At 51.7% G+C, this 26,334-nt stretch overlaps 1 protein-coding gene across 3 annotated transcripts in view; it reads right to left on the bottom strand.

Annotated features, from left to right (window-relative positions):
* AMOTL1 (angiomotin like 1) overlaps positions 1-25,484 on the bottom strand; it is a 72,842-nt gene extending 47,358 nt beyond the window's left edge. The window contains exons 1-3 of one of the 3 annotated variants that reach the window (XM_084303035.1): positions 25,359-25,484; positions 12,672-12,807; positions 11,288-11,338 (exon numbers count right to left, since the gene is read on the bottom strand). In XM_084303035.1, the coding sequence (XP_084159161.1) occupies positions 11,288-11,338; positions 12,672-12,756 (136 nt within the window). In that variant the 5' untranslated portion in view covers positions 12,757-12,807; positions 25,359-25,484. Of the gene's footprint in view, positions 1-4,102; positions 4,192-11,287; positions 11,339-12,671; positions 12,808-25,358 lie in introns of those variants that run through there. The other 2 variants (XM_084303033.1, XM_084303034.1) reach the window with 2 other exon arrangements.
* Positions 25,485-26,334: the final 850 nt, after the last annotated feature.

Genomic DNA, 26,334 nt, shown 5'->3' with positions numbered 1-26,334 from the left:
GCGAGGAGACACGCTTTCATGTGGCTTGGGCACAGGTTTGCAGGAAAAGACGTGCCTCCGTTTATTACGAGCTGCGAATTCGCCTCTAAGGCTCCGGCAGCGATCTGCAAAACCGCCTGGGTTTGTAACGAGGGCCTGGGGAACCGGAGCAGGAATTGCACGCCGTCGAGGAGCAGAGCACAAAGGCTGGGGCATCAGAGCAGCGCCCGGACCGGAGGCATTTCACCACCCTGTCAATTCCCCTTCCCAAGGCATGAAGAAAGCCTTTCATCCGCGAGAGGAGTCATCATGCAAATTCTTAGGGAATGAAAACGCCTTTTTTTTTTTTTTTTTTTTTTTTAGCAGGAAATAATATAATCAGGCTTCGGCCAGCCACAAGGCATCGACAGAGCATCAGCGGAGCCGGAGTTGAAGCCAGGGTCAGCTGTGCTGTACTTAAAGACATGATGGCGCTGCAGACAGGCCCTGGCCCGGTTTCATGGGATATTTAAGCCCTTCCATTAATTAAACAGGAGTGAAACGGGACCTAGGAGGGCACAGACACTGCGGGTCATTAGGTCTGGTTCCTCGGTACTTCAAGCAACCGTGTTATAAAACTCCCCTCGCGCTCTGCTTCAACGGCACCTTAAAGAGCAGAATTTGTTAGTTTTTGCCCCGTTCCTCCCCTTTGGAGGCTGTTTGGGGTCCTGTTCCTCTGACACACACACAAACCCTTCTCGTTTCCCCGCCATGGCTCTCTACCCACGGATTTTTGCGCCAGTGCCGTCCTTTAGGTTAAATAGCTTTCTCCCTGAGTCATTCCCACAAACTTGCGAGCGTACAAAGGAGCCTGGGAGCCGGGCAGAACAAAAATAGTACAAAGCCCGTACAGTGCTCTTGAGCGGAAAACGCAGCCATTGAGCTCTATCTGAAGCATCTTCATATTTCTCGAGCTTTTCCTTTTTTAAACGCAGCCAGCGCGCCCCACTGCAGGCACCTCGTTTGATCCACGGTGAGAGCCGCTCGCGATAACCCGGCCCCGAGCGCAACGCAAGGGCTCTGCCGACCTCAAACGGCACATCTCGGGGGAAAAAAAGACACCAAGCCTTCCTCCCGCCCCAATATATATTGAAACGATGAGCCTCCCATTATTAAATCATTACACGCAATTTATATGCGGCCGCTTTCGAGAGGCAGAAGCGCTAACGAGGTAATTGCCTCCCGCTCCGGCTCCCGAACGGCTGAGCTCAGATTTGCAGCAGGGAAAATCGCTCCAACAGCCCACAGCGAGCAGCCTGCGGCTCCAAAAAGGTTCAGAAATGGCCCCAAACCGACAGATGCTGCAGGCAGGGGAACACGGACCCACTACAGGACACCCAAATGCCCTGCTTGGCCCCAGGACCCGCTGCCCACCCCGAGCAGTGCGCGTCCCGGTGCCTTCAGCCACCTCAGGGGACCCCAGTGGGGTCCCCAGATCCAGCAGGGATTTCCCCTAAATAAACCAAACTGAAACACATTTACATCTAGAAATTCTAGTCCCGAGAACTGCTCCGTTGTTTAATCCCAGGCTCTGCTTTCCTGAAACGCAGCATCCCACTGCTGCTGCTCCGGGACGCCTGCGGAGGGACTTCACGCTGCTGTCCCCCAGCTTTACGCCCCAAAAATTCAGTGCTGGAGCCCACCCACTGAAAAAGCCCCATAAAACACCACAGAAGGAGATACGCTTTCTAAACGCCTGAAATTTCAATAGAAACAGTTTCTCTAATGATTTTTTTTTTTTATAGAAAAAGGTGATGTTGTTCTGGTTATTAGCATTATTTTGTATTTCTCCTCCTGATGAATGAAGGCCGTTCTATTTTAAAACTCGGGGCATAAATGGGAACCAGATGACATCCACCCCAAAGCTGCCAAAAAGAAACTGCTGTAGGAAAGCACAAATCCTCCCGGGGTTTTCCCAAACCCACCCAATATTCCCCAGCACTGCAGTTTCCACTGGGACCCCTCGGCCAGCCGCTGGGTGAGGAGCGCTCAGCCCTCCTCTTTGTGGTTTCAGGTCCAGGGGGGCCACGAAAGGCACGCTGTCCCTCCTCACCCCAAGGAATGCTGCCCCTAAAGCCAGCCAGCTGCTGAAAACACCTTCAGCATCGTCCCCAGGTGCCCACGGCTCCTCCTGGGTGATCGGATCCTGGGGAAACACCAGAGCCCTCCCCGGTGAGGCCGAATCCCCGCAGCTTTCCGAAATCGGGTTGGATTTGTCCGAATGTCAGCGAGGGAAGAAATGGTTTGAAATGAGCGAATCTGGAAGAACAAGGACAGAGCAAAGCAGCCAAAGCTTCTGCAGAGGAAACCTGTGCTTCGATCCGGTTTCACACCGCTTTGCTCCGGCCGCTGTGGACCTGGTGGAGAGGCAGGGCACGGCCCCGAGCTCCTCCGCAGCACCTCAGTGGTTATTTGTGGGTATAAATGAGAAGTAAATTAGAGCAACCCCAAATCCTGCCAGCTGAAGCTGCCCTCTCTCAGTGCTTCTCCAGGGGAAAGCCAAGCCCGGGGCTCATCCCTCCCTCATTATTTGCCATCCCAATGCACAGCATCACCCCGACATCACCTCCTTCTGCCCTTTCTCCCCTTCACAGCCTTGCTCCCCGGCAGGATGGGGACAGGATGCTCTTTTTGTCCGAAACACCCCCTTGCCAGCCCCAAGGGCTGGATCCCTTTCAGAGATTTTAGACCAAAAACTCATTTGAAGTCATTTCCTAATGAGACGTACACACACACCCACGGCCATACACCTACGGGAACGGCACCCTGGAAAAACAAGGGGACACCCCGACTGCAAAGCCTCTCAGAAAGCCAAATTAGCTTATTTTGGAAGGGGAAAAACACGCAGATCCCTACACAAATACCAAAGCAGAAAGCCCCGAGCTGGCTGCACGCAGCCCGAGACCCCACAGATACCCCAGGAGCAGCTCTGGGTCCCCACAGGCGCGTGGCAGCCCCGCACGGCACCAGGAAAAAGAAAAAAAAAGTGAAAAACATAAAAAAAAACACCACCGCACACCACTTTTTTTTTTTTTTTTTTTTTTTTTCCATGGGCAGAGGAAAAGGAGCGAGCGGCGACCTTCCTGGATGAAAAACCACGGAGCACAAAACCTGCCAGGAGGACTGCGATGCCGGGGGGGGACTTGGAGTAGGGTTTGGGTTTTTTGGGGGGGTTTAACTCCTCTTTCGATGCATTTTGGGCTCGGACATGAGTTTCTCTTTGCTCTCCCTGCAGGGGTAGCGGGGTGAAAGCTCACCCCCTCCCTGCACCACCAGGAGAAGCAGCGGCAGGCCCCGGGTCCCAGCCGCAGCGAAGCCCCAAATCCCCCCAAATTCCCCCAAAACATCACTTTTGGGGGCCGCCCCGGTCCCCTTTCCCCGCTCCTCTCCCGGTTTTCGGTGCCGAGCGGGGAAAACTCCCCTGGGGTGCCCGGGGAAGGTGCGGGGGGGGGGAACACGGACGGGCTGGGTGAGCGCGGCCCCAAACCCACCGGAGGGGTCCCCACGGTCACGGGGGGCGTCCCCACGATCGCGGGTGGGGTCCCCACGGACACCGAGAGGGGGTCCCATAGTTATGAGGAGGTTCCCACGGTCACGGGGGGGGGTCCCCACGATCATGGAGGGGTCTCCGCGACCACCGGAGGGGTCCCCACGGTCACGGGTGGGTTCCCACGACCACCAAGGGGGGGGGTCCCATAGTCATGGGGAGGTTCCCAGGGTCACGGGTGGGGTCCCCACTGTCACGGGGGGGTCTCCGCAGTAACGGAGGGGTCCCCGCGACCACCGGAGGGGGTCCCCACGGTCACCGGGGAGGTTCCCACGATCACCGAGGGGGGGTCCCATAGTCACGGGGCGGTCCCCACGGTCACGGGTGGGGTCCCACGATCACCGAAGGGATCCCTATGACCACCGGGGGGGGTCCCCACGGTCACGGCGGCTTCCCCGGGCTCCCCCCCGGCACATCCCCGGGAGCACACGTGGCCGCGGGCAGCCCCCCCCGGTGCTGGGGGACGGCCACACGGACACAGACGGACAGACGGACAGCCGCGGACACACGGCCGGAGCCGCCCCCCCCGTTGCTCACCTCCGGCTCCGCGCCCCGCCGCCCCCGGCAGCCCCGCGGCCATCCGCGCCCCGCCGCTCCCCGCCGCCAGCAGCGCGGGGCCGCGGGGCGGGGCGGGGCTTAACCCGGGGGGCGGGGCTTAGCCCGGTGGGCGTGGTTTGGGTCCGGTGGGCGTGGCTTAGTCCGGTGGGCGGGGTTTAAGCCTCTGGGTGGTGCCGGGCGTAGTGGGCGGAGGCGGGTTGGGGGCGTGGCTTGTATGAGTGGGCGGGGTTATAGGCTTGGGGGCGGGGCTAAGGGCAGGGGGCGGGGCCTGGGGAGGCTGCGGGGGGAGGGGGCGGGGCTGGGAGCTCCCCCTGGGGTCTGTGGGGTGCGGGCAGGGACGAGGCACGGTCCCTTAGGCCCTAGGGCAGCCTGCCCAGCCCATAGGGCAGCCTGGCCGCGTCCTAAGGCACCCTGCACACCCCCTAGGGCACCCTCCACATCCCTAGGGCATCCTGACCCCATCCCCTAATGCACCTTCCCCATCCCCTAGGGCATCCTCCACATCCCCTATAGCCCCAGCTCCTAAGACGTCCTCCCCGTCCATAGGATATCGTCCCCATCCCCTAAAATATCCTCCCCATCTCTAGGGTATCCCCCCCATCTCCTCAGGATATCCTTCCCATCCCCCAGAGCATCCTCCCCAGCTCCTACGGCCCCATCCCCTAAGACATCCTTCCCACCCCTAGGGCATCCTCCTCACCCCATAGGACACCCCTCCAACACCTAAGGCATCCTCCCCATCCATAGGACACCTTCCCCATCCCCTAGGACATCCTCCCCATCTCCTAGGGCCTCATCCCCTAGGGCATCCTCTCCATCTCCTACGATATCCTACCCATCCATAGGATATCGTCCCCATCCCCTAGGGCATCTTCCCCATCCCCTAGAGCCCCATTCCCTAAGACATTCTCCCCATCCCTAGGGCACCCTCCCCATCCCCTAGGACACCCCTCCATCTCCTAAGGCAACCCCCCCATCCATAAGACATCTTCCCCATCCCCTAGGGCCCCATCCCGTAGGGCATCCTCCCCGTCTCCTAAAACATCCTCCCCACCCCTAGGACATCCTCCAGCTTCACCTCAAAGCCCCGAGCAGGGTGCCACAAACTCAGCCCCTTCCCCTTGCTGCCCACCTGCGGCATCGCCCAGATTCACGCATGCAGGGCGCTTCACCCCGACCCCAGTGTTTATGGGGCCGGCTCTGTGGCAGCTGGTACAGGCTGGGTCTGCGCTTGAGCAGAGCAGGGAGCTGCAAATCCCTTCTGCTGGCCAAGGGGGAGGGCAGGAAAAGCATCGCAGCCTTGGTGCACATTTAACTTCCTCGGGGAAAAATAAACTGATTTCGGGGAGCAGGCTTGGACGAGAGAGGGATGCTCAGATCCCTCACCTGCTGCGCATGCCCTGAGTACCCCACAGCAGGTAATTTAGGTCCAAATTCAAGCTTTTCAGTGACTAAATCCTCTGTGAAATCAAGGGAAACCTTGACGATAGATAATTAGGCACCTTGATCCGATGGATGAAGGGGTCTTTATTACCCCAGTTTTCTGGAGCATGTTTCCAAGGGACTTTTTCAATTCCATTTTGATTCAATAAACCCAGAGCTGGAGATCTCTGCGCTGCTGTCCCCTCCAGACCTGGGGCAGGACATCCCAAACCCCAAGTGCCCCAGGAGTGGATGCTCGTACCATTTCCACCCCCCCACGTGTACAAAGCACTCAGATTCCCAATGCCACAAGCAAACAAATCATCCTACCGCCTGCCCCACGGGGTGGAAACAGCCCCAACTTTCCTATTTGTCAGGTCCCCTCGGGTAAGTGCTGTATCTGGAGGCAGCAGAAAGCGCTCTGCACATCTGTTTTTCCCGTTCTGCCAAAGATCCCTTCATTTTCCCCCACGAGCCTGACCTGCCTGGCTCCTGGCAGGCGCAGCGCTGCTCCCTGGACTCCCTCCAGCATGGGATGAGCTCAGGGCAGCGAGGAAAAAGAAACAGCTGGGTGGCTGCTCGGCGCCGGGAACAAACACAGCAGGGCCCGGAGATTTTTTTTCCTTCCTTCCCTTTTGGTTTACCCAGTGGGATTTCGTTCCTGGACCTGGGGGAGCCTCCTGCTGCGGGCCGTGCTGCAGGTGCACGGAGCACATGGGGACAGCCACTGCTGTGCCCGCTCATCCAGCGCGGCTCCTCGGACTTGCCACTCGTCCACACGAGCAGTTTGATCCTGATTTCCCTGGGTGGCTTTTGCACCTTGTCCTCCCGCTCTATTTTTCCATTTCCAAATGGAAAAATTTCCAAATTTCCCTTTTCAATCACATTTTTTTTCCCTTTTTTTTTTTTTTTTTTTCCCTGCCATTTAGGCGGATCACCTAAAAACAGCGAGCAGAAACATTTCCAGAGGAGAAGGGAGGATGTGGAAAAGAAGGGAGGGATGAGGGAATGGAAGAGGAGGGAGGAGAGAAGGGAGCAAGCAAGGGGGAGAGACAGAACAGCCATCTGCACGTGTTCCTCCGCGGGGAAAGCTTCTCCCTCCCTGACCTCACTTTCTCCAAGGCCAGAAATTCCACCTCAGGCCTTGCCAAGGAGACAATGCAGGGTGTGAAATGTTCTGGTTTCGTCGTTTGCAGAACAAAAGGGACACAAGAGCCACGGCCTGATTCATATCTGCTGCAGCCCAGCAGCCAGGCCACGGGAGAGGAGAGGCACGGAAAGGAAAAGGAGAGGAGCTGAGGGCTGCTGGGGGTTGTTACTCACGGTTAAGCACCGCAGGCACACGAAGCACCACCTTGGTTTGTGCTAACCTGGTGCCTTCTCTCTGACATGGCCACAAAGGGGGCGACTGCAGGGAAAATACGAGGCAGAGGACAAACTGTGCTGTTTCCTCCAGCACCCGGACCCATTCTGCTGCAGTTCCTGCTCTCTGGGAACTTCCTGAGCCGGGGCCTGCAGCCACACCGCGGGGTTTGAGAGCCCTTCGCGGCCCTTTCTTCCATGATGTTTTCTCATCACTTTTTGAGCCCATTCATGCTTTTTGGCAAGCTGGACATCCTGTGGCAATGAGTCGCACAATGTGATTGTGCACTGCGTGAAGACAAACTTCCTTTGGGGTGTGCGAGGGCTTTCCTTATTTACTCCCAGGGCATTCATAACTCCCATGTGTCCACCGTATCCTCCTTCAAGCACCTCTTTTCCACCTCGGCGAGCTGTGGTTCACCCAGTGTCTGCTTTCATGGAAGCTGCCCTGTCCCTTGGTCACCGTTGCCTCCCTTGCCCTCTGCTTAGAACCACAGAATCACAGCATGGGTTGGGTTGGAAGGGACACTAAAGCCCACCCAGCTCCACCCCCCTGCCATGGGCAGGGACACCTCCCACCAGACCAGGTTGCCCAAAGCCCCATCCAGCCTGGCCTTGAGCACCTCCAGGGATGGGGCATCCACAGCTTCTCTGGGCAGCCTGTGCCAGGGCCTCACCACCCTCTGAGAGAAGAATTTCCTCCTAAAATCCAACCTAAACCTCCCCTCTTTTAGTTTAAAGTCATTCCCCCTTGCCCTATCACCACACCCCCTGACACAGAGTCCCTCCCCAGCTTTCCTGTAGCCCCCTTTAGGTACTGGCAGGCTGCTGTGAGGTCTCCCCAGAGCCTTCTCCTCTCCAGAGAAGCCCAGAAATGGGCTTGCAGCTCAAGGTACCGTTGAGCCATGCCCTGGTTACTCAACAGCAGAGCAGGGAGGGGTTTCCAAAGGTTGGGCATGGCAAGCAGAGCCCCAGTCCTTAAGAGGCAGAGAGAAAGAAGTGTTAGGAAGGGATTTTCCAGCCATTGTTCATTCCATTCTTGGAAACATCGGAATGATCAAGGGCTTTGCAAATGTGCAGGAAAGGAGGATGTGAGTAACAGGCAGCGCAGACTCAGCAAGAACAGGGCTGGTCAGACTAATTTCGTCTGCTGTGATGAGGTGATAAACCTTGTAGATGAGGGGGGAACTGCAGATACCATTTATATGGGCATATATGTAAGGACTTTAATGCTGCATCATATGGTATCACTCTAAGCAAGAGAGAGAGAGGAACCTGGGCTAGAAGAAAGAATTAATACATGGCACCACGACTGGTGAAAACCCTTCTCAGCTCTTAGTTACTAATGCCATGAGGCTACACAAAAACCTCTCCTAAATCTGGTACTGATCAGCATTTCCAGGAATGACTCAGAACCCAAGCACAGCTTTTTATGTTTGAAGTTGACATCAGGCTGGGACAGACTGCCAGCAAGCTGGACACAGGACTGGAGTTCAAGGCAGGCTTGACAAGCAGGGAAAAAAGGATGCGAGATGGTGATCTGCAGCTGGGTAGTGCCTGGAAGAGGAGAAACATCAGCTGAAGTGGCAGTTGTGTGTGACCTGCAGATCCCTCACCAAGCATGAGCCAGGAGCATGCTCTTGTGAGAAAGGAAGACCTTGCAAAGAGGTGTTGGCACTGCCCTGGCCCACAGAGGGGCTGTCTCCAGTCCTCCTGGCCTCTGTCAGCCTCAGCCAGAAGGCCTCTTCCAGCTCGGGAAAGATGAGAACCATTTAGAGACAAAGGAGAGCAGGGGAAACCACGACAGGTCTAGAAAAACATCCTGTGGGAGAAGGGATCTGGGTTATTTAATGCTGCCAATGGAAGGATGTATTAAAGGAAGAACAACCTTCAAGCACAGAAGGCACAAAGAAACATAAAGAGAAAACGAGTAAACTCTTTGTGCTTGTTTTTGGCAGCACAACGCGTCACTGGCTTAAATTACAGACATTTAATTAGATATCAAGAAAACCTGCAGCGTCTGGGGCAGTGCGGTGCTGGAGCAGGCTCCCTGGGAAGGCTGCTGGAAGTTCCCGAGACAGGTTGCTCCACCATGCCTCGGTGGTTTTGTCTGTGAGCCGTGCCCTCGGGCAGAAGGGAGGTGTAGCTGACCTCCCGAAGTCCCGCTCAGACCTGCCTTCCTGTGACTTTGGGGATACCGAAGCTTTGTTACCGTACTGACGTTTTGTCCCAGGATATTATTATTGCCATGCTGCTTTCTTCTCTGCTCCTCTACCAGGCGGCTCTTTTCACAAGCACCGCCCTGGTGCTGCCAAGCCCTGGTTCCACCAGCAGCAAACGTCTGAGGGATGCTCTCATCCGCTCCCCCTGCACCCCGTGGTTGTTCTTACCACCCGGCCGGCCTGGCAGAGGAGCTCGTGCAGCTGTGCATGACTCAGGTCGGGAGGCTGATCCAGCTGAAAATTCACCAGCCAGGAGGGAAGCAAGGACAGGGCTCGGTTTTCCATTACTCCTCCTGCTATCTCACACGCTTTTGTCTGCTGCATCTACCTCGGATGGAGCAATCTTGTCTTGTGCTGTGCTTGGAAGGCAGAGTGGAAATGTAAGGTGAGACGAGCACTGCTTTCAATCATCTTTTCCAGACTGAGCGATGTCTGATAGCTCCAGGCAGAGGGAAGTGGTGGCCGAGGAGCTTCTGCTGCCCTTCAGCAGGGAGCAGGGCTGGGCAGAGGCCCTGGGAGATGCTGAGCAGCACAGCCAAGTGCCCCAGTAGGAAGCAGCTCGCTCTGGATGCCACACACCGCTTTGATAACATGGGGGAGATGCCAGGAACCAGGCTTCCCCGCGCTCCATCCCTGATCCCTGCCCCATCCAGAGTCCTGCCCCTTGACCGAAGTCATCAAGAAACCAGGGATAAATCTAATTTTGCACATCTTAAAGATCTGCTTCTAAACTAAAACCAACCAAGTCTCGTTATGTCGGAGATGGAGCTTGTCTTTGTCACTGTTTGCTCAGACTTGGAGGTTTGGCCAAGGCTCAGGGAAACAGGCACATGTCCCTGTAGGAAGGCACCAGTCAAGGGAAAACTGAAGAGATGCAGAAGATGGAGAAGAAAAAGAGCTGGAGGAAGCTGTGTCAAAGAAAATGTGCTTTAAAGTAACTTCATTCGGTTTAAATCAGCTGGGCAGTGACTGAGGCAGCCAGGGGGAGGTTGCTGGCTTTATTCCCATCCCTGTTAGACACCCGTCTGGCCAAGCGCGTGTCAAAGCAGTCTCTATCCTGACACCAAGTGGAGAGAGCTCACAAGAACTCCTTTAAAACACAATCAAATGTATCAGACTGCCAGTGAGGACAGCTGCTGGCCCAGCCATCCCTTCCAGAACCAGCAAGGTATCACGCAGCTCATGGGCATCTCCGGATTTATAGGATTTTTTTTTTTTCCCAAGATCCTGGGTCTTAACAGCAGTGGTTTACAGAAGAGGTGGATGCAGATGATAAAAATCACCATCTGGGGCTCCTGCACTTTTACCATCCTACCCTGAGTTTCGACCAGCTTCTCATGTATTGAGCAGCCCAACACACGTGCACCGAGCATCCTTACTGGGGACGAGGAGGGTTTCAAGAGCAGCGGCGAAACCATCACCTGTAAAGGGAAGAGGAGGGCTCCTTTCCGTGAGGAAGAAGGGCTGGTGCTCTGCCATTTGGTGATGGGAACCATGGTCCCGTGGAATGTGTCTGAGCCCAGCACCATCCCCAGCCACCATCATCTGCTCCATCTCTAGCCCTCCCCCACATCCTCAGGAGGGGCTGGTGCCCCCCTGAGTGCCAGACCTGCAGGGTTGGAGGCTGGGGGACCTCATGCAGAAGCTTCCCACCCTGCACCTCATCTCCTCACCCTTTCCTCTAATTCATCCTGAGAAATGCATCTTTCTTGATTACTACCATGGGATTAAGGGGAGATGGCTTTCCACACCCCTACTTTTGTCTCCCAGGACTGAAAACGAAACAACAAAACCCAAAGCCAAACAAGCAAACAAAAACTCATCCTGTTGCAAGGCATCAGAAAGTCACAGAAGTGCCAGCCGCAGGTTGGACTTCCAACCCAGCAACACCCAAGCACTGGGAAGGTGGCAGCTCAGCTCCCAGGGAGGAAATTCTGCACAAATTTCACACAGAAAGGTGTTCAATGTCACCAGCATCCATCCCTCTGGTGGACAACATTCAAAAACAACACACAGAAAAAAAGCACTGGTAGTGATGAATTTAAGCAGTGGGAAACATTCAGCATCTGCCCTGGGTTTAACTCAGTCATCTCCTAATCACTCGGCTGGGTACAGAGGAAAAAAAAAAAAGAGGAAAACATGTTGTATATGGACTTACCCAGCTGATCCCGAGCAAACAGGGCTGGTGCACCTTCAGAAATGTCATTGTCTGAGAGAAGAAGAAGAAATGCTCAGAAAGGTCAGCTCAAGAGGTAGGTGCAGAGAGCTTGGGTGAAAATGCCTGCTTTAAGCCCACCCTGCACGTGCCTTCCCCCTTGGGGACAGACAGGTGATGGCAAGGGCTGCCCAGGGGCTGTGCTATCTCTGACCTTGCAGGTTGTTGAGACCGACAGGATATGGCCCTGAGCAGCCAGGTCAGACCCCCCAGGTCCCCTCCGTCACCCTACAAGCCTATGGCACTGCAGCAAGGGCAGGGGATGTGAGTTGCACAGCTCAATATGGGCAGGACTGAGAGATGACTGCTTTGGAAGTGGTGGAGGTTTATTTATTTTCCAACATTTCATTCAATAACACAGTGCTGCTGAAGTCCAGAAATTCAATGTAATTTTCAAAAAGAAAAAAAAAATGCAAAGTGTTCATTATTATTATTATTATTTTATTTTATTCTATTCGATTCTATTTCAGGTTTAAAACTCTTGCTCAATACCTGGTCCAGACTAAATAAAAAATAATAATAATAAAAAAAAAACCTTTTAGTCTGGAAACTGTGGACTGCTGCTAGGGGTGATGGAGGAGGTGATGCTGTCCTCAGCGAGGGACAGCTGGTGCTGGCCTGGGGTGATGGGGCATGAGCACATGGGGTTGCATCCGCCGAATGTTTGAATGGGAAATAAAAAGCAAATCCCAGCAGCTGGCTGGAAATTAAGTAGAGATTAATTGATGCAGGAAATTGGTCTGTTGGCTATTTCCCATTGCATCTTCCCCAAGTACTTTCCTGGCAATTTCTGGAGAGTCATGCACTTGGGCTGGGAGGTCTGGTGACATGTTGATTTGGGATGAAACCTTAGGTTTCAAAAATTCAGGTTGGAAACCTTAGGTTTCCAAAATTCAGCACTAATCCCTCCTGTCACTGCTAGGACAGTGTCCCTGGGGACCCATCCTAAATGTTTCCACACAAATATGATTGAAGAGAGAATAAAATCTTTTACCAGCTCTCTTCCTCACTCCTTAACCATGGTCACTGTGGACAGTTAGGGTGGTGACACTTACCATAAGGGGTGTCCTAACTTACCAAAACTTAATTTTTTATTTTTATTTGTATTTATTTGGCAAAACGCTATTCCGAGGAATGAAATCAAGCAACAGATCAAGCGTGTCGGTCAATCTGCCAGTCCCTGCAGTTTGGATCAGACCTTTCCCACCTTTACACTGAGCACTACTTGAGCTGAATATAGCCACATAGCACAGTGATGGGCAGCAGCACATCGGGAAGGCTCCCAGCATGGTCACCAGGCAGATTAAACACTGCAGTGATGTCCTACCTCCTTTCACACTGGCAAAGGGATGGATCCCAGCACGAGACAACCAGTTGGTTTCATCCAGCTTCCAGTTTTCACCAAGGTCCATCTCTGATCTGCAGCATCAAAGCTCTGCTTGTGATGCCCCCTGCAGCTCTCTCTGGGGAATAACCAGAAGATAACACTGAGTGTTAACACTGGCAGCTGCTGAGGAGCTTCTCTCGGCAGAGGAAAATGTCTTGTCAATGTCTCAGGCAGAAAGGAAAAGATTAAAAATTTCATGATTCAAGGGGGAATTATTGGACCACGGGGTTTCTGCCAAGCCTCAACTTATCATATTGACAAGTTTGTTGGCTGGGTCAAAAGGCCAGTGATACTTGGACCTTCTCCAATTTCTGTTAATGCCAAGAAGTTCCTAAGCCCTTGCAATATTTCTGGGGATGGAGTTTTCTTTCTGAACAGGATGATGTACTGTGAGGGCATTAGTCATGGCTGGGGTTCACAGCACAAGAAGACAGTGGCTCACATTTTCCCTCCCAGACCCCTTGGACCTGTGCACCCGTGACGCACTGGGGACATTTCATCCATCTTCCTTTCCCTAAAGCAGGGTTATAGAATTATAGAATGGTTTGGCTTGGAAGCAACTTTAAAGACCATCCATTTCCAACTCCCTGCCATGGGCAGGGACACCTCCCACCAGCCCAGGTTGCCCAAAGCCCCATCCAGCCTGGCCTTGAGCACCTCCAGGGATGGGGCATCCACAGCTTCTCTGGGCAGCCTGTGCCAGGGCCTCACCACCCTCCTTGTATCCAATCTAAATCTACGCTATTGGAGTATAAAACTATTACCCCTTCCCTTGTTGTTAGAGACCCTATTAAAAAGTCTTTCTGTCTTTCTTATAGGCCCCTTTTATCATCACAGTTTATAGGAATGTGTTGGAATTTGATGCCATCATGGGCCTGAATTCAGGGTGCCCCTGGGAGGAGCAGGCAGCGATGGAGGGACAGCATCACAACAGCACCATTTCTTTAGGAAACCAGGCACAGAAAGAGAAGGATGGGCCCTGTCTCCATAGCCTAGCACCACATATATGGGCCCTGTCTCCATGGCCCAGCCCCACCACATGCATGGGCTCCATCTCCATGGCCTAGTCCCACCACCACCACATGCATGGGCCCTGTCTCCATGGCCCAGCCCCACCACCACATCTCCTGTACATGAGTGAATCCCGGCCACCACCCCACCACAGGGAGATGCCATGGGAAGATGTGGCAGCCCTACAATGCCATGTCAGCCCAACAAGCCAGCCGTGTCCCCGTCGGGGTGAATCATGGCTGCACCAGTGCTTCCCTGGCTGGACAGGCCTGTGGGAGGTCACTGCACCCGCTCCCTTGCCCAACACCTTCATTAAGTGGAATTAAATCCTTGTGCGGGTGCCTTTGCTGAGCAGCACACAGAACAGGTCACTGCTGCGTGCAGTGTGATGGGTTTTTTTGATGTTGCAAATTCACCCGAAGCACAATTATGAGGTACTGAAACTCTCAGAGAGTTTGGATTGAATACGTAATTAGTTTTAGCTGAAAGAGAAGAGAAAACATTCAGAGAGAAGCTGCAAGACTCCATTTTGACATTTTAATAATGAAATATTTTTTGTTTTTCTTTCATATGATGTTTTCTGTCTGAGATTGACCTAGTTTGCTTTTTCTTTTAATTTTTCTTTCTTTTTTTAAGATATGAAAAGCACCGAATAATTCTAACCAGAACGTCTCATGCAATGAAAGGAATAAAAAAATGCAAGAGAAGAAAAGAAACATTCTCCTTTAGGGGGTGACCCAAAACAAAAAGTATTTTCTATTTTTCAGTTCAGCAACTGAAATGAAAAACCTATTATTTGCACAGATCCACTACTGAAAGGCATCTCGTAAACGCGTACTGCTGGCAATTTATTCTTTCCACCTGCCAAGGGACAGGCTTGCTTGCAAGTTCAGTAAAAGTATGAGAGAGAAAGAACGAAAGGGCAATTTATCAACACTGCAGAGAAGATAAAATGGCTTTTCCATATTCACTCGTTTCTTTAACAGAAGAAAAAAGCCAGCTTCCAGACCCCAGCCCTTTGCCTGCTGTCCATCTCTGTTCAGAGTCACATGGACATGAAACGATTCAGACACAAGCCCTGAGTTCCATCAAAGAGAAAATTAATTGCAAATTTACGACTTCCAACTTTACCAATGCATAAAATCTAGTCAGTACAGGAGAAAGGAAAAGTAGGTTGGCATGGAAAGGGATGGACACGGAGCAGAGCCCACCAGCTGTAAGCAATGTTTGTGCAGAGGACTTGCTAAAATACAAAGGAAAAGAAAGAGGCATCGCTGCTCTGCCCAGTGACTTGTGATTTACACTCTGGCTGCTCCAAGTGCTTGGGCTTGTTGCAGTCAATAGCCAGCACGTATTACCTCCATCTTTTAAGAAAAAGACGAGCAAATGTCAGATTTCCAGAGTGCCTCCACTCAGATCCTGTGCTCAGTCTCCATTTAGAACAGAAGCTCATGTTACACACCCACAGCTTCCACCAGTCCTCTAAAAACACAAGATGAGCAAAGGCACGACATTCCTGCTATGATACATGATACCTTAATACAATATAAAAAATAATGTAAGGCAGGGTAAGTTAAGACCCCATTTACTTCACAGCCTTCATTATGCTTCAGCTAACACCCACACAGATCACAAAGCACTCTCCCTTTTCATCTTGACCTATAAAGCTCTTCCACACTGCAGAATAAAATAGCATAACACTGGAATACTGATTTCAGCAATATTTTACCACCTCTCTGATCTGTAAGAAATGGCTGGCAGAGGACAAGCCTTGTTCAGGCTCCTCATTGGGAACATTTCTGGTTTAAAACAATCTGCCACACAGCACCTCTGGGCACCCAGCAGCTGCACTGGGAAATTTTTTTTCAGTGTCATGAACTGCAGAGTTCACATTGCCAGACCAGGAGGAATATAAAAGTTAATGACTTGAGACTAACCCAGATAGACAACTGATTACAGTGTCAAACCCTAAACACTCCAGCAAGCAGGGCTGAAGATGGACGACAAGAAGAAGCTGGCAGCTCTCACCCAAGCACTGCCCGCAAAATGTGCTTCATCCTCACAGCTCATCAAAACAGCATGTACTGACTGGACACAAGCTGTTGCATGAAGGATCTCCCATTTCTCAGAGCTACTCTATCTCCTTGCTCACAGTTCAACTCCAGAGCTGTTGAACAGGCTGTAGCTGCAACCACCTACTTGATAGGAGGGGAAAAAATGGTGACATCTTCCAGGAGCCACAGACTGGAGGTGGTTTCCATGGTCAAGCTAAGTATTTCGGGTCCTTCTTTCTTCCACAAGGAGTATCAAGCTGATACTGCCTTGGCCCCTATGGGAGGACACATCACAGAATCCCAGAATGGTTGAGGTTAGAAAAGACCTCTGGGTCCATCTGGTCCAACCCCTGCTCAAGCAGGGACACCCAGAGCAGGCTGCCCAGCACCATGTCCAGGTGGCTTTTGAAGATCCCAAGGAGGAGACTCCGCAACCTCTCTGGGCAGTCTGTGCCAGGGCTCTGTCACCCGCCCAGCACAGAAGAGGTGCCCAGTGGTCAGAGGGAGCCTCCTGTGTGCCAGTTTGTGTCCATGGCCTCCTGTCCTGGCACTGGGCACCACTGACAAGAGCCTGGCCCCATCCTCCGTGCTCCCTCCCTTCAGGTGTTCACAGACATTGCTGAGATCCCCCTGAGCCTCCTCTTCTCCACCCTGAGCAGCCCCAGCTCTCAGCCTCTCCTCACAGCAGAAGTGCTCCAGGCCCTTCATCATCTTCATGGACCATGGCAAGGGCCAAGCCAAAGCAACTTGGGAGAGTGGAACATGGGAGAGAAATCTCAATTTCTGCTCATGTTGCAACCCCCCCAGCAGGGGCTGGACATTTCTAGTGCACTTTTCCAGCAAGAAGGAGCACCAATCCTAGCCTTGCAATATGTGGGATTTGGGATGGACATTGGCCATGGCAAGGGGATGAGGTGAGCAGCCAAGGCAGGACTGAGGCAAGCGGCAGGGGCTGAAGAAGGGCACTTGGTCTGGCTGGGGAAGAGGGAGAGAGCTTGGGCAGGTTGCTGCATTTCACCTCCCACTGCACCACCTTACTGCCCTGAACACTCTCCTTTAAGTAGTCCAAAAGGTGACTAAAGAGCTGTTTGTTAATGCCATCATTCAAAAAGCTCTATTTGTAGCTGGTCTTAACGAGGTTTTTTTTAAAGCGGTGTGTTTCAGCCAACTGGCACAGAGCGTGATCGCAAGTTAATTACATGACCTCATGGTAGTTATCTCAAACTAATACATCATTAATCTGATCTTACGACAGCTACAGGAGAAGCCCAGAGCCAAGAAGCACTTGCAGGCTCCCCAGTCCCCAGGACAGAAGCCCTTTTCATAAAAGCTGAGGGTTTACATACAGCAGGCATGTCAGGACAGGCTTCTCCGCAAGTTGTATCGCTCCCTTGCCTCAACAAAAGAAAGAAATGAAAAGGAAAAAAAAAAAAAAAAAGAAGAAGAAGAAAACAAAACCATCCAGAAGCCATGAAACACATCTCCTCCAAAAGAATCCTTTCCCAAAAGAGCAACCACCATGGAAGCAAGCAGGTGGGCTCCCAGCATCACAAGGGGACATTGGGTTGTCTCTGGTGCATGATGCTCTTGGAGGACCTGGCCCAGGCTGGTATCAGAGGAGGTATTCACAGGTCTCAAGTCACCTGCACTGATGAGGACAGGAGCTCAAAGCTCTGCTATGTCCCTTTGGGTATGGAGTAAACGTGGAAAACAAATCAGTAACTACACGGCTATTTACATGTCATGATTTCAATTGAATAGCCCATCCCTATCTGGGTACACGAATCTACATAGATATTCAGTAACAATAGCTGGCAAAGCTTTAAAGATCTTGTCTTTAAGGTCAACCAAGCTCTTACTCCCACTCCTGAGCAAAGACCCCCCAGGAATGGCCCCAAAGAACCCATGGGGATGCCCACAGCCTCTCCCAGCACTGACTGCCCCTTCAGTAAAACCCATTTGGGGTTCTGGTCAACCCAGGTTTTGGGTGGTTTTAATGTCCTCCAAGTTACTGCAGGGAATAATAACATTTCTCTGACTTTTCTGTCTTCTTCCAAATTCAGCAGATTAAACTGTAATGCAATGATTCAGATGTTAAACCACTTAACTCAAAGACAGTGTCTCCTTTTGTGTCTTCCACAGACCTGCCTGTGCTAAAACAATGCTACCAACCACCACCACACCTCATTTTTTGCCACTTATCTTCACCGGGGATTAGCTGCCAGGTTGTTTTACCTGTAACAATCACTTATCTAGTTAAGAGATGATAATTTCTCCATGCTGTTTGTTTTTTTTGCATCCAGATTTCACCTCCCTGCTCCAGTCTCAGTTTGTGCACGATCTCTCAAGAAGCAGTAAAATGCAAATGGTAAATCTTACCTCGCAAAATGTCCGTGATTTCTCCAGCAACAAAAAGAGCCTGTGCCTCGGTGCTGCAAGACCAAGCTTTCTTTCTCAGGGAGGTGTTTGTCCTTCGTTAGGAAAGGGCTCCACAAAAACTATGCAGCCATTGCCTGGACTTGCTTTGGGTTGTGTGGGTAAGTCACGGGAATTCAGCTGCTCTTGTGTGTTCAAAGAGCTTCAAAATACTCTAACCCACCTATCGGCATTATGGTTCCCGCAACTATGTGAAGTATGCATTTGTCTTCCTGAGTCATGTAATTATCTTGGGGAAAGTAAAGCCACGGAAGTGCAACGGAGGGGAAAAACACGGACTGGCCACTTGAATTCCTCGAAGGTCAGCAGCGACCCAGCAAGAAGATCACCTCCAAAAGGTGACAATGGCATGAAGGAGACTTTGCTCATTCCTATGTACCAAACATGGATCTAACAGAGGTGTGGGGCTGTCTGCTTCCACGCCTGCCTTTCCCCATACTAGAGGTGCCAAGGAGAAGCAGCAGCACCTTCTCGAAAGCAGACAGGGTGCTAGGGGAGCTGGCAGGAAGCTTGGTGGATTGCACAGGTTACAGTATGGCCTCTGGCCAAGGGGAAATGTAGTGGGATGATTCCCGGATGACTGACGGGGAATGGAGACTGAGTCATCAGTGATATGAACTGAAAAAATGATCTGAGGCATCGGTGTCTGGGCTAGTTCCATCTTGATAAGGGTGGTAGGTGGCTTCCTGCGTTTTCTGTTGAGTCAAAAGCACCTGGGGAAAGGTGACAGCAGCAAAGGAATTTGTGCTATGATCAAATGCCACCTCAGGCAGTCCCAGAAGAGGAATAGATACCATGAGAGAACAAGGTACCACAGAGGTGAGCTTCCCAGAAAAGGCCCTTGTGCCAAGCATGAGAAAATGGTGAGCAAAGAGCAAAGGGGTCCTTGATTACACCATCTTTTTGCAGGGAAGAATATGGGCTTACCATGGAGCACATAGCTCCAGCAGATGCTGACACATGGCAACACTGAAGCAGATTTGCAATTTTTCCCAGATGTTTAATAATGAAGACATCTCAGCAGTGAAGCTCCAGATCACTCCAGTTCACTCAGGAAAACAGCCAGCTCTCTTGAGCAAGTCCACGTACCTGAGACGGTTGTAAATAGATCTTAGGTTTTGGTCCATCTCCCAGAAGACCAAGCCCATCCATCATTTTCTTTGGCAGTGTATGGAGGTGATTTCAAAGTTATGATCTCAACCATGAGGCACTTCCAGCCACCAGGTTAAACAGAAAATCTCAGACTTGGGAAGCCAACAGCTCCCTCTCCTATGGTGCTCCAAGCACCCATGTGGGGTGAAGACATAGAGAAATGTGCTGCACAGGCTCTGAGCCTTTGTGAGTCGAGAAGAGCCCTGGTGCTGGGATATCCTGAGGATGTCCTCAGGTCCAGGCTCACCCATGCAGTGCTGAAGCTCCCCCAATGATCCCCAGGGTGCTGGTGACCCAGAACCTGCCCCGAGGATGGGGAAGCCCCAAAGTGCTGACTCTGTACTGGGAGACACTGGGAGAAACCTCACTGCTTGAGCACAAGTGAGCCATCAGAAGCACAGTATTCACAGCAGAAGTTTTGGATTATGCTTGTTGTTTTTTTTTTTAAAAAAAAAAGAAAAGGAAAAAAAGAATTGAAATCCTACATAGCAGACTTGTAATTACAGAGGCACAGTGAGTCACTAGTTCTCCTGTAGGTTTACAGCAGGCTGCACCAATCTGCCTTGCAGGCAAACGAAGCAAGCACCTGCAGCCCAAATCCAGCTCTTCCTGGTGGGAAGGGGCGAGGTGTTGAGGAGCTGTCCCTGCGTGGCATTGTGCCTGCGGAGCTGGGATTGCCCACGAAGGAGTGGCTCTGCTCTCCTCCCAGCCCATGCTGGAGAGGGGATTCACACTGGGTGTCACCAGCCTTTATGCTCCTTCTCCAGCCTCTTCTCCTGAGCCTTGGGTGAGTTAATCCATTCGGCATCAACAATGCTGAGGTCCCAACCTCATGCCTCCGCCTGCCCTCGGTCTGTAAGTATTCACTGCACAGACAGAGGTGTGTGAGGTACCCTTTGTGTATTAATTAATGAGGTCTCCTTCTCAAGACTTCTACCTCTTAATCACAAATAACTCCCTGGTGAAGCACAAGAGCAGACTGAGGAAGATCCTCTACCCCAAAACCTAAAGTGAACCCTTCGATGTAGCTGCAGTGTGTCTCAGGCAGGGTCTCTGCTGTCAGATGGGAAGTGCTAGAGCTTTTTGTTTAAGCTGCATTGTTTTTCAGAGAACTGAGTTAGAAGTAAACCTGTAACAGCGCTGCCTCCAGAGGAAGCTTCTTTGGGGGATGTCACTGTGCTAAAAATAAAAGTAATAAAATACTAAAAAAAATCCAGAGCTCTGCAGGGAAAAATAAAAAGGGAATCCAAACAGCATGACACTGAGTGGTTTCTCTGGGATCTGAAAGGAGCTAGAAATGGTTTATTAAAGCGATGATGCTTTGGTGACTCTGGGAGGAATTGTGTCAAAAACAGACCCCCAGCTTGCTGGTCCATGTGAAGGATGCTTGTCCTTCCACCGTAATCTGGCTGCATACACAGGGTGTGTGACCCTGCACCTGGTCTGGCTCCTAATCCATCCTCCTATATTCAAGGTTCACCCAGCTCCCTCCGGCTCCTCCTGCGCAGCTCTGACCTTCCCCGGTGCCACGTTTCACCATCCCAGGACACGCCGGTGCTTGCAGCCGCCGTGCCTCTCCCCGGGGCCTCCCAGAGCCCCAGCTCCTTCTGCCAAACACGCCCAGCACCGCGCCGCTCCCCAGGCTCCTCTGCATGGTGCTGGTGCCTGAGAGGTGCCGGTGCTGGGGGCTCGCCTCACCCTGCACACGGTGCGAGCCCCTGCCTGGAGAAATGTCTGACGGAGGCACAAGTGACTGCTGGTTGACGGTCTCGCATGGGTCACGCGTGGGTTTAGGTATTTAACCCCATGGGTATTCGAAGGGCAGAGCGAGTGGGACCTCATCACGGCAGTAAAAGGCAGGCTTGCTCGTGCCCGCTGTGCAAAAGGGAGTGTGAAAGCCCCCGCTGTGGTGATGTGGAGAAGAGAGACAAAGCTCCCTTCTCTTTTCTCTAAGAGAAATGCATGTTGCTGATGCATGTGGGTATGATCTCTGCCCCCTGCGAGGAGAGAAGGAAAAGCAGAAACAGTCCATTGTGGCACAGCGACTTCATGTCTTGCTGTTGGGGCCAAAGAAGCGCAGCCACCAGCCATTCCTGGGGAGCAGTCTTAATTTCAGCTACAACTTCATTCAGCCTGGCACCACCACCAGTGTCCCAGCACAAAAGGACTTTCCTGATTCCACCTGAAGGCCCAAAAGAAGACCTCGTGCCATGCCTGGGGTATTTGAGCAGCCAGGCTCAGGGAGCAAGGACCTGGGCAGAGGCTACACAAGAAGGTCTGTGTGGGTATTGTGTGGGGAAAGGCTGTCACATTTGTCCTCCAACCCTTCCACAGGCATCATGTATTTGTGCACAAGGACATTGAGGCCCTGGAGTGTGTCTAGAGCAGGGCTACGAAGCTGGTGAAGGGCCTGGAGCACAAGTCCTGTGAGGAGCTGAGGGAACTGGGGGGGTTTGGGCTGGGGAAGAGGAGGCTCAGGGCAGACCTCATTGCTCTCTGCAACTGCCTGAAAGGAGGTATGGGGAGCTGGGGGTCGGCCTCTGCTCACAGGTAACCAGTGATAGGACCAGAGGGAATGGCCTCAAGTTGTGCCAGGGGAGGTTCAGGATGGAAATGAGGAGACATTTCTCCTCAGAAGAGCAGTCAGGCGTTGGGACGGGTTGCCCAGGGAGGTGGTGGAGTCACCGTCCCTGGGGGTGTTCAAGGAGAGGTTGGACGTGGTGCCTGGGGACATGGTTCACTGGGTGACACTGGTGGTAGGGTGAAGGTTGGACCAGATGATCTTGGAGGGCTTTTCCAACCTATGATTTTACGATAAAGGGCAAATGGTCTGGCTTGGTACTCTCTGGGGATGAGGAGGACACACCTGTGAGCCCCACCACTACTGACAAGGGGCTGGCCACGTGTCCCAGGTGCGGCCTGGTGGGGGTGAGTCCCTGTCACTGAGCCCAGGCCTCACTCTCTTCGGTTCTCAGGAAGAAGTAGATGCCTTGGCTTTGGTCCACATCAGAACAAAACCAAATACTGAAGTTTCTAAATACCTCATAAAAGAGAAATGCCATTTTCCAGCCAGCTCCACTTGCTGCTTAAGAAAACAAAGCTATCTTCACCAGAAAAGCATCTGCATGGCACTGATATTTTTTCCAGCTAAAATGCGAAGCGTACCAGCTCCATTTCTCCTTTCTCATTTCAAAGGGTTGACTGCCCTTTAGACTTGCACTTCGTGGCAATCAGGGACTGTTGATTTGTGCACGTTATTTAAACCCTCAGCAGGGAACCAAAGTAACAATTATACCTCCCATGGTCTGGTGATTCACAGGAGACCGACAAGCACAGTGATGCTGTGTAACCGCTATGAGCTATCGGTGAGGAATGACCATAAAGTCTGCTCAGGTTCATTATGGGAGGGCAGTGTCTAGCAGGACGTGTCCAGATGTACCATTGAAACTGAGGAGCTGGGTGATTTAATCGTTCCATGAGGTAATACGCAGCTGATTATTACTTGTGTGCATTACGGAAAAAATTAACAGTAATCCGACATCAGTGGGTAACAATTTCTCTAACGGAAACTGCTCCAGGTGTAGGGCAGAGATGGAGCAGCTCCAGGTCAACGACTTGACCAGACCCCAGGCACAACAAAGTGAGTGTATGGGGCTTAGCTTTATCTTTTTACTCTATGATACACAGCAATTCACCAGCACTTCATAATAGCTAAAAAGATACCTGCTTTAACACTGGAAAGGCTGGAAAAAAAAAAAAAAAAAAAAAAAAAGAAAGAAAGAAAAAAAAAAGCCAATAATCCAAACAATTTTCCTGTGGCTTTACCAGGCTGCTCACTGCAGCAGTCAGTCCTACCCACTTTGGTCCCTGTAGTTCTCTCTTTCAAGCCTGTTTCTGTTCTTACTGTGACCCCTGCACTGGAAGCACATCTGAGCAAACTGGAGGCACCTTCTGGGGCATGGAGCAATCTGATGACTCTTCCCAAAACGATGGTGCAACAGAGGCTGCCTTTCCCTTTCTCTCCTTCCAGTAACCGCTTAGCCCAAGCTCCCCATCTGGAAGAAACCTGCTGGTGCTCCTTGGTTCCCCCACATCTCAGTCCTGTCTCTCCTCACCGAGCAGGCAGGGTCCCTGCACACCCACCTTCTGCTCTATTCTGGGGACAGTGAACCCTACTGGATGTGCATCCCAGGTTATCCTAAAAGCCAGTTAGGCTTTTCTCTGTTTTTTTTATTTTTTTTTTTTTTTTTTTTTTTTTTTTTTTTCCAGAAGGACACATCATTACATACACGCCCTGCATGAACTGAAGGAGACATCTACCTCCATGAGCAAACTCTTACAGACCATTCTTGACCATCTGTGGCTTGGGCTGCATCACTGGGGTTTTCACTCTGTTTTATTTTTATTTTTTCCAGACACACAGACCTCCTCACTTTTCCAAGGGGCCAGCAGTGGCCAGTACACATGGAAGCCCCAGGGCTGCTCCCTTTCCATGGAAGAGCCGTGTTGTGATGTATGCACACAAGCAGGTCAGCAGCAGCTCCTGCAGCACCCACTGCCCACAGCAGGCAGAAATGCCTTGATAAAGCATATTTTCCCCTGGAAAATATGGATTCATCCTTCTTTTTTTTTCACCCTCTTTTTGAGAACATACCACTTTCAACAAAACCCCTGCCAGGAAAAGTTTCTCAGGCTGGAATTTTTAGTCGATGTGTGGAAAAGCCACCTGGGAGCTGCCAGCAGCTAGCGGACCTCAGATGGCCTGTTTCAAATAAACATCCCCAGTCCAAGCTTCCCACATCATTAACCCCTTGGTTATTATCTTGGGCTCTAAGTCTTGTTCCAACAATATCAATAAATCAAAAAATATGGAGATGAGGCTTGGTCCTCCTGCAAAGTAGGAAAAAAAAAAAAAAAGAAATAATAATAAGACCAAAGAAACATTTCTCACCAGCCACAGCTCAGGCTGTTTGCTTTCCAGGCAATGGTCTCCGTGTCTTTCCCATGATCTCTGCATGTCCCAGGCTGAGATCCCACCATCCACACCATGACTGCGCTCCAGGAGACGTGAAGGGCTACAAGCTACAGCAGGAATTTAACAACCCAAAGCCAAACCAAAATGCAGAGGTGATGTTTGTCCTGTGCTGCCTTGGCTCAAGCCTTCTGCCCACCCACATCCCGTCCTGCCTTCATGCATCCCCATGCAGTAAAATGTCACATGTTGCTGTGACTGACCTTTCCCTGATAGCACCAAAAAACTCCATTCCCACAAATGGCAAACCCTATCCAAACACCTTCAAGCCAAAACTCCCATCCCTCTCAGCTTGTCATGGTCCCCACTTCCTCTGAACTGATGGGGAAAGCCCTTTACACCAGGGTCTGTCTCCTGGTAAACATCTGTCCAGCTGCAAGCTCCCTCAAAAGACCAGGATGAATGGAGAGAGAGCTGATGAGAGGAGACATCCCACTAGGGTCAGTAAATTCCCAAACCAGACCCTTTTTGCTAGGAAAGCCTTTCTGGGTGAGAGCTCATGTGGCAAGTCATGGAGTTTGGTGGGAGCCTGTCCTCCACGCCTTGACCATCCCGTATGCTGCCTCCCGGGGGCAGGAAAGGAAGGAGGGAGTGGATGGGAGGCTGACAGAGGTGGCTGGACTCTTTCAAATACTTTTTGTGAGACGAGCCATTTGTTTCCCTTGTTCTCCTTACAGGCACCCAAAGTGAAAAGCCATCTCCATCCCCATCCAAATGTTTTCTTCTGAATGGAGCTTTTCTCTTCTTCCCTGTGTAGTTTTAATGACAATCCTCCACCCCCCCTCAAAAAAAAAAAAAAAAAATCAATATATATTTAAATCCAGACCAAAGTGGGTTTTCTTCCCCCTGCCAATGTGTCAGTTCAGAAGCCAAAGCAAACACAGCTGCCCTCATACCCAGGCACTGCTGGAGCAATAAATAACAGCGCTGCCCCCAGCCTACCTCGAGAGGTCCCTCCTTGTCCCACTGGCCGCCTCCAGCTCTCCTGCTGCGAGTTTGCCCCAGCTGTGGTGCTGCTGCCCCTGCACGAGGATGGCTCAGGGGGTTGTATTATGGGAATGGGCACCAGGAGGCATGGCCTGGGTTGGGATTCAGCCCTCCGTGTCCAGGGAGTTATTCCTGGCTCCCGGCGGGGTGTGTGGGAGCAGAGCTCAGTGCAGGGAGCTAACACGAGCCTTTGACATCAGCAGTTAAATTTAGGATTAACACAGTCCTAACATGGTCCAGGGGGAAGCTGGCAGGAGAGACGCAGCTCCCTGCCACCACCTCCAACCCAATACACAAACCAAGTGTGTCTGTATCAGCTGCATTGCTATGCTGCTCACACCTTCAGGAGGAGCAGCTTCCAGCCCCTGGCCTCCTGAATCCATCGCATCCCCAGATGAAGCCCTAAAATGGCTTGTACAGTGTATGGTCTACTTTCTTGGACACTTTTTTCTCCTTGATTCCTTGATGATTCCTGGAAATTCCTCTCTGTTCGTCATGTGAACAACATCCCAAGGCACCACCGAGACAACACCCTCAAATTTTCATGTATCGTCATTATGGACACCAAAGGGTTCCACCTTTGGCACGACCAGCAGCAGCAGCCCTCTGTTTCCGAGTACACCTTGCTCAAGTAACTGCTGTATTTTGCTGCAGTCAAATGGCACCTGCATAGCGAAGACCAGGGCATTCAGGGTGTGAGGAAAGGGCCCTCTGCATTCCTGTAGGCTCAGCTCTGCAGCCACCACACAGCCGGCGACACAGCAGCCATGGGAATCAGCTATTTCCAAGCCAGCCGGTGAGAAACAAGATAACCATTAATTGCTTCCTTAGAACTTGTCCCCAAAATCCAAAAGGTGGTGGAGCCAAGCAGGTTGGTGGCCCTCATGTTCTGCTTCTTGTTTCTGACACTGCTTGTGACCAAGAGTACACT

The sequence above is a fragment of the Netta rufina genome (assembly GCF_964035555.1).
Source record: "Netta rufina genome assembly, chromosome: 1".
Lineage (NCBI taxonomy): Eukaryota > Metazoa > Chordata > Aves > Anseriformes > Anatidae > Netta > Netta rufina.
Note: the sequence above shows the minus strand (reverse complement) of the source record. Positions and strands in the feature narration are given on the sequence as shown.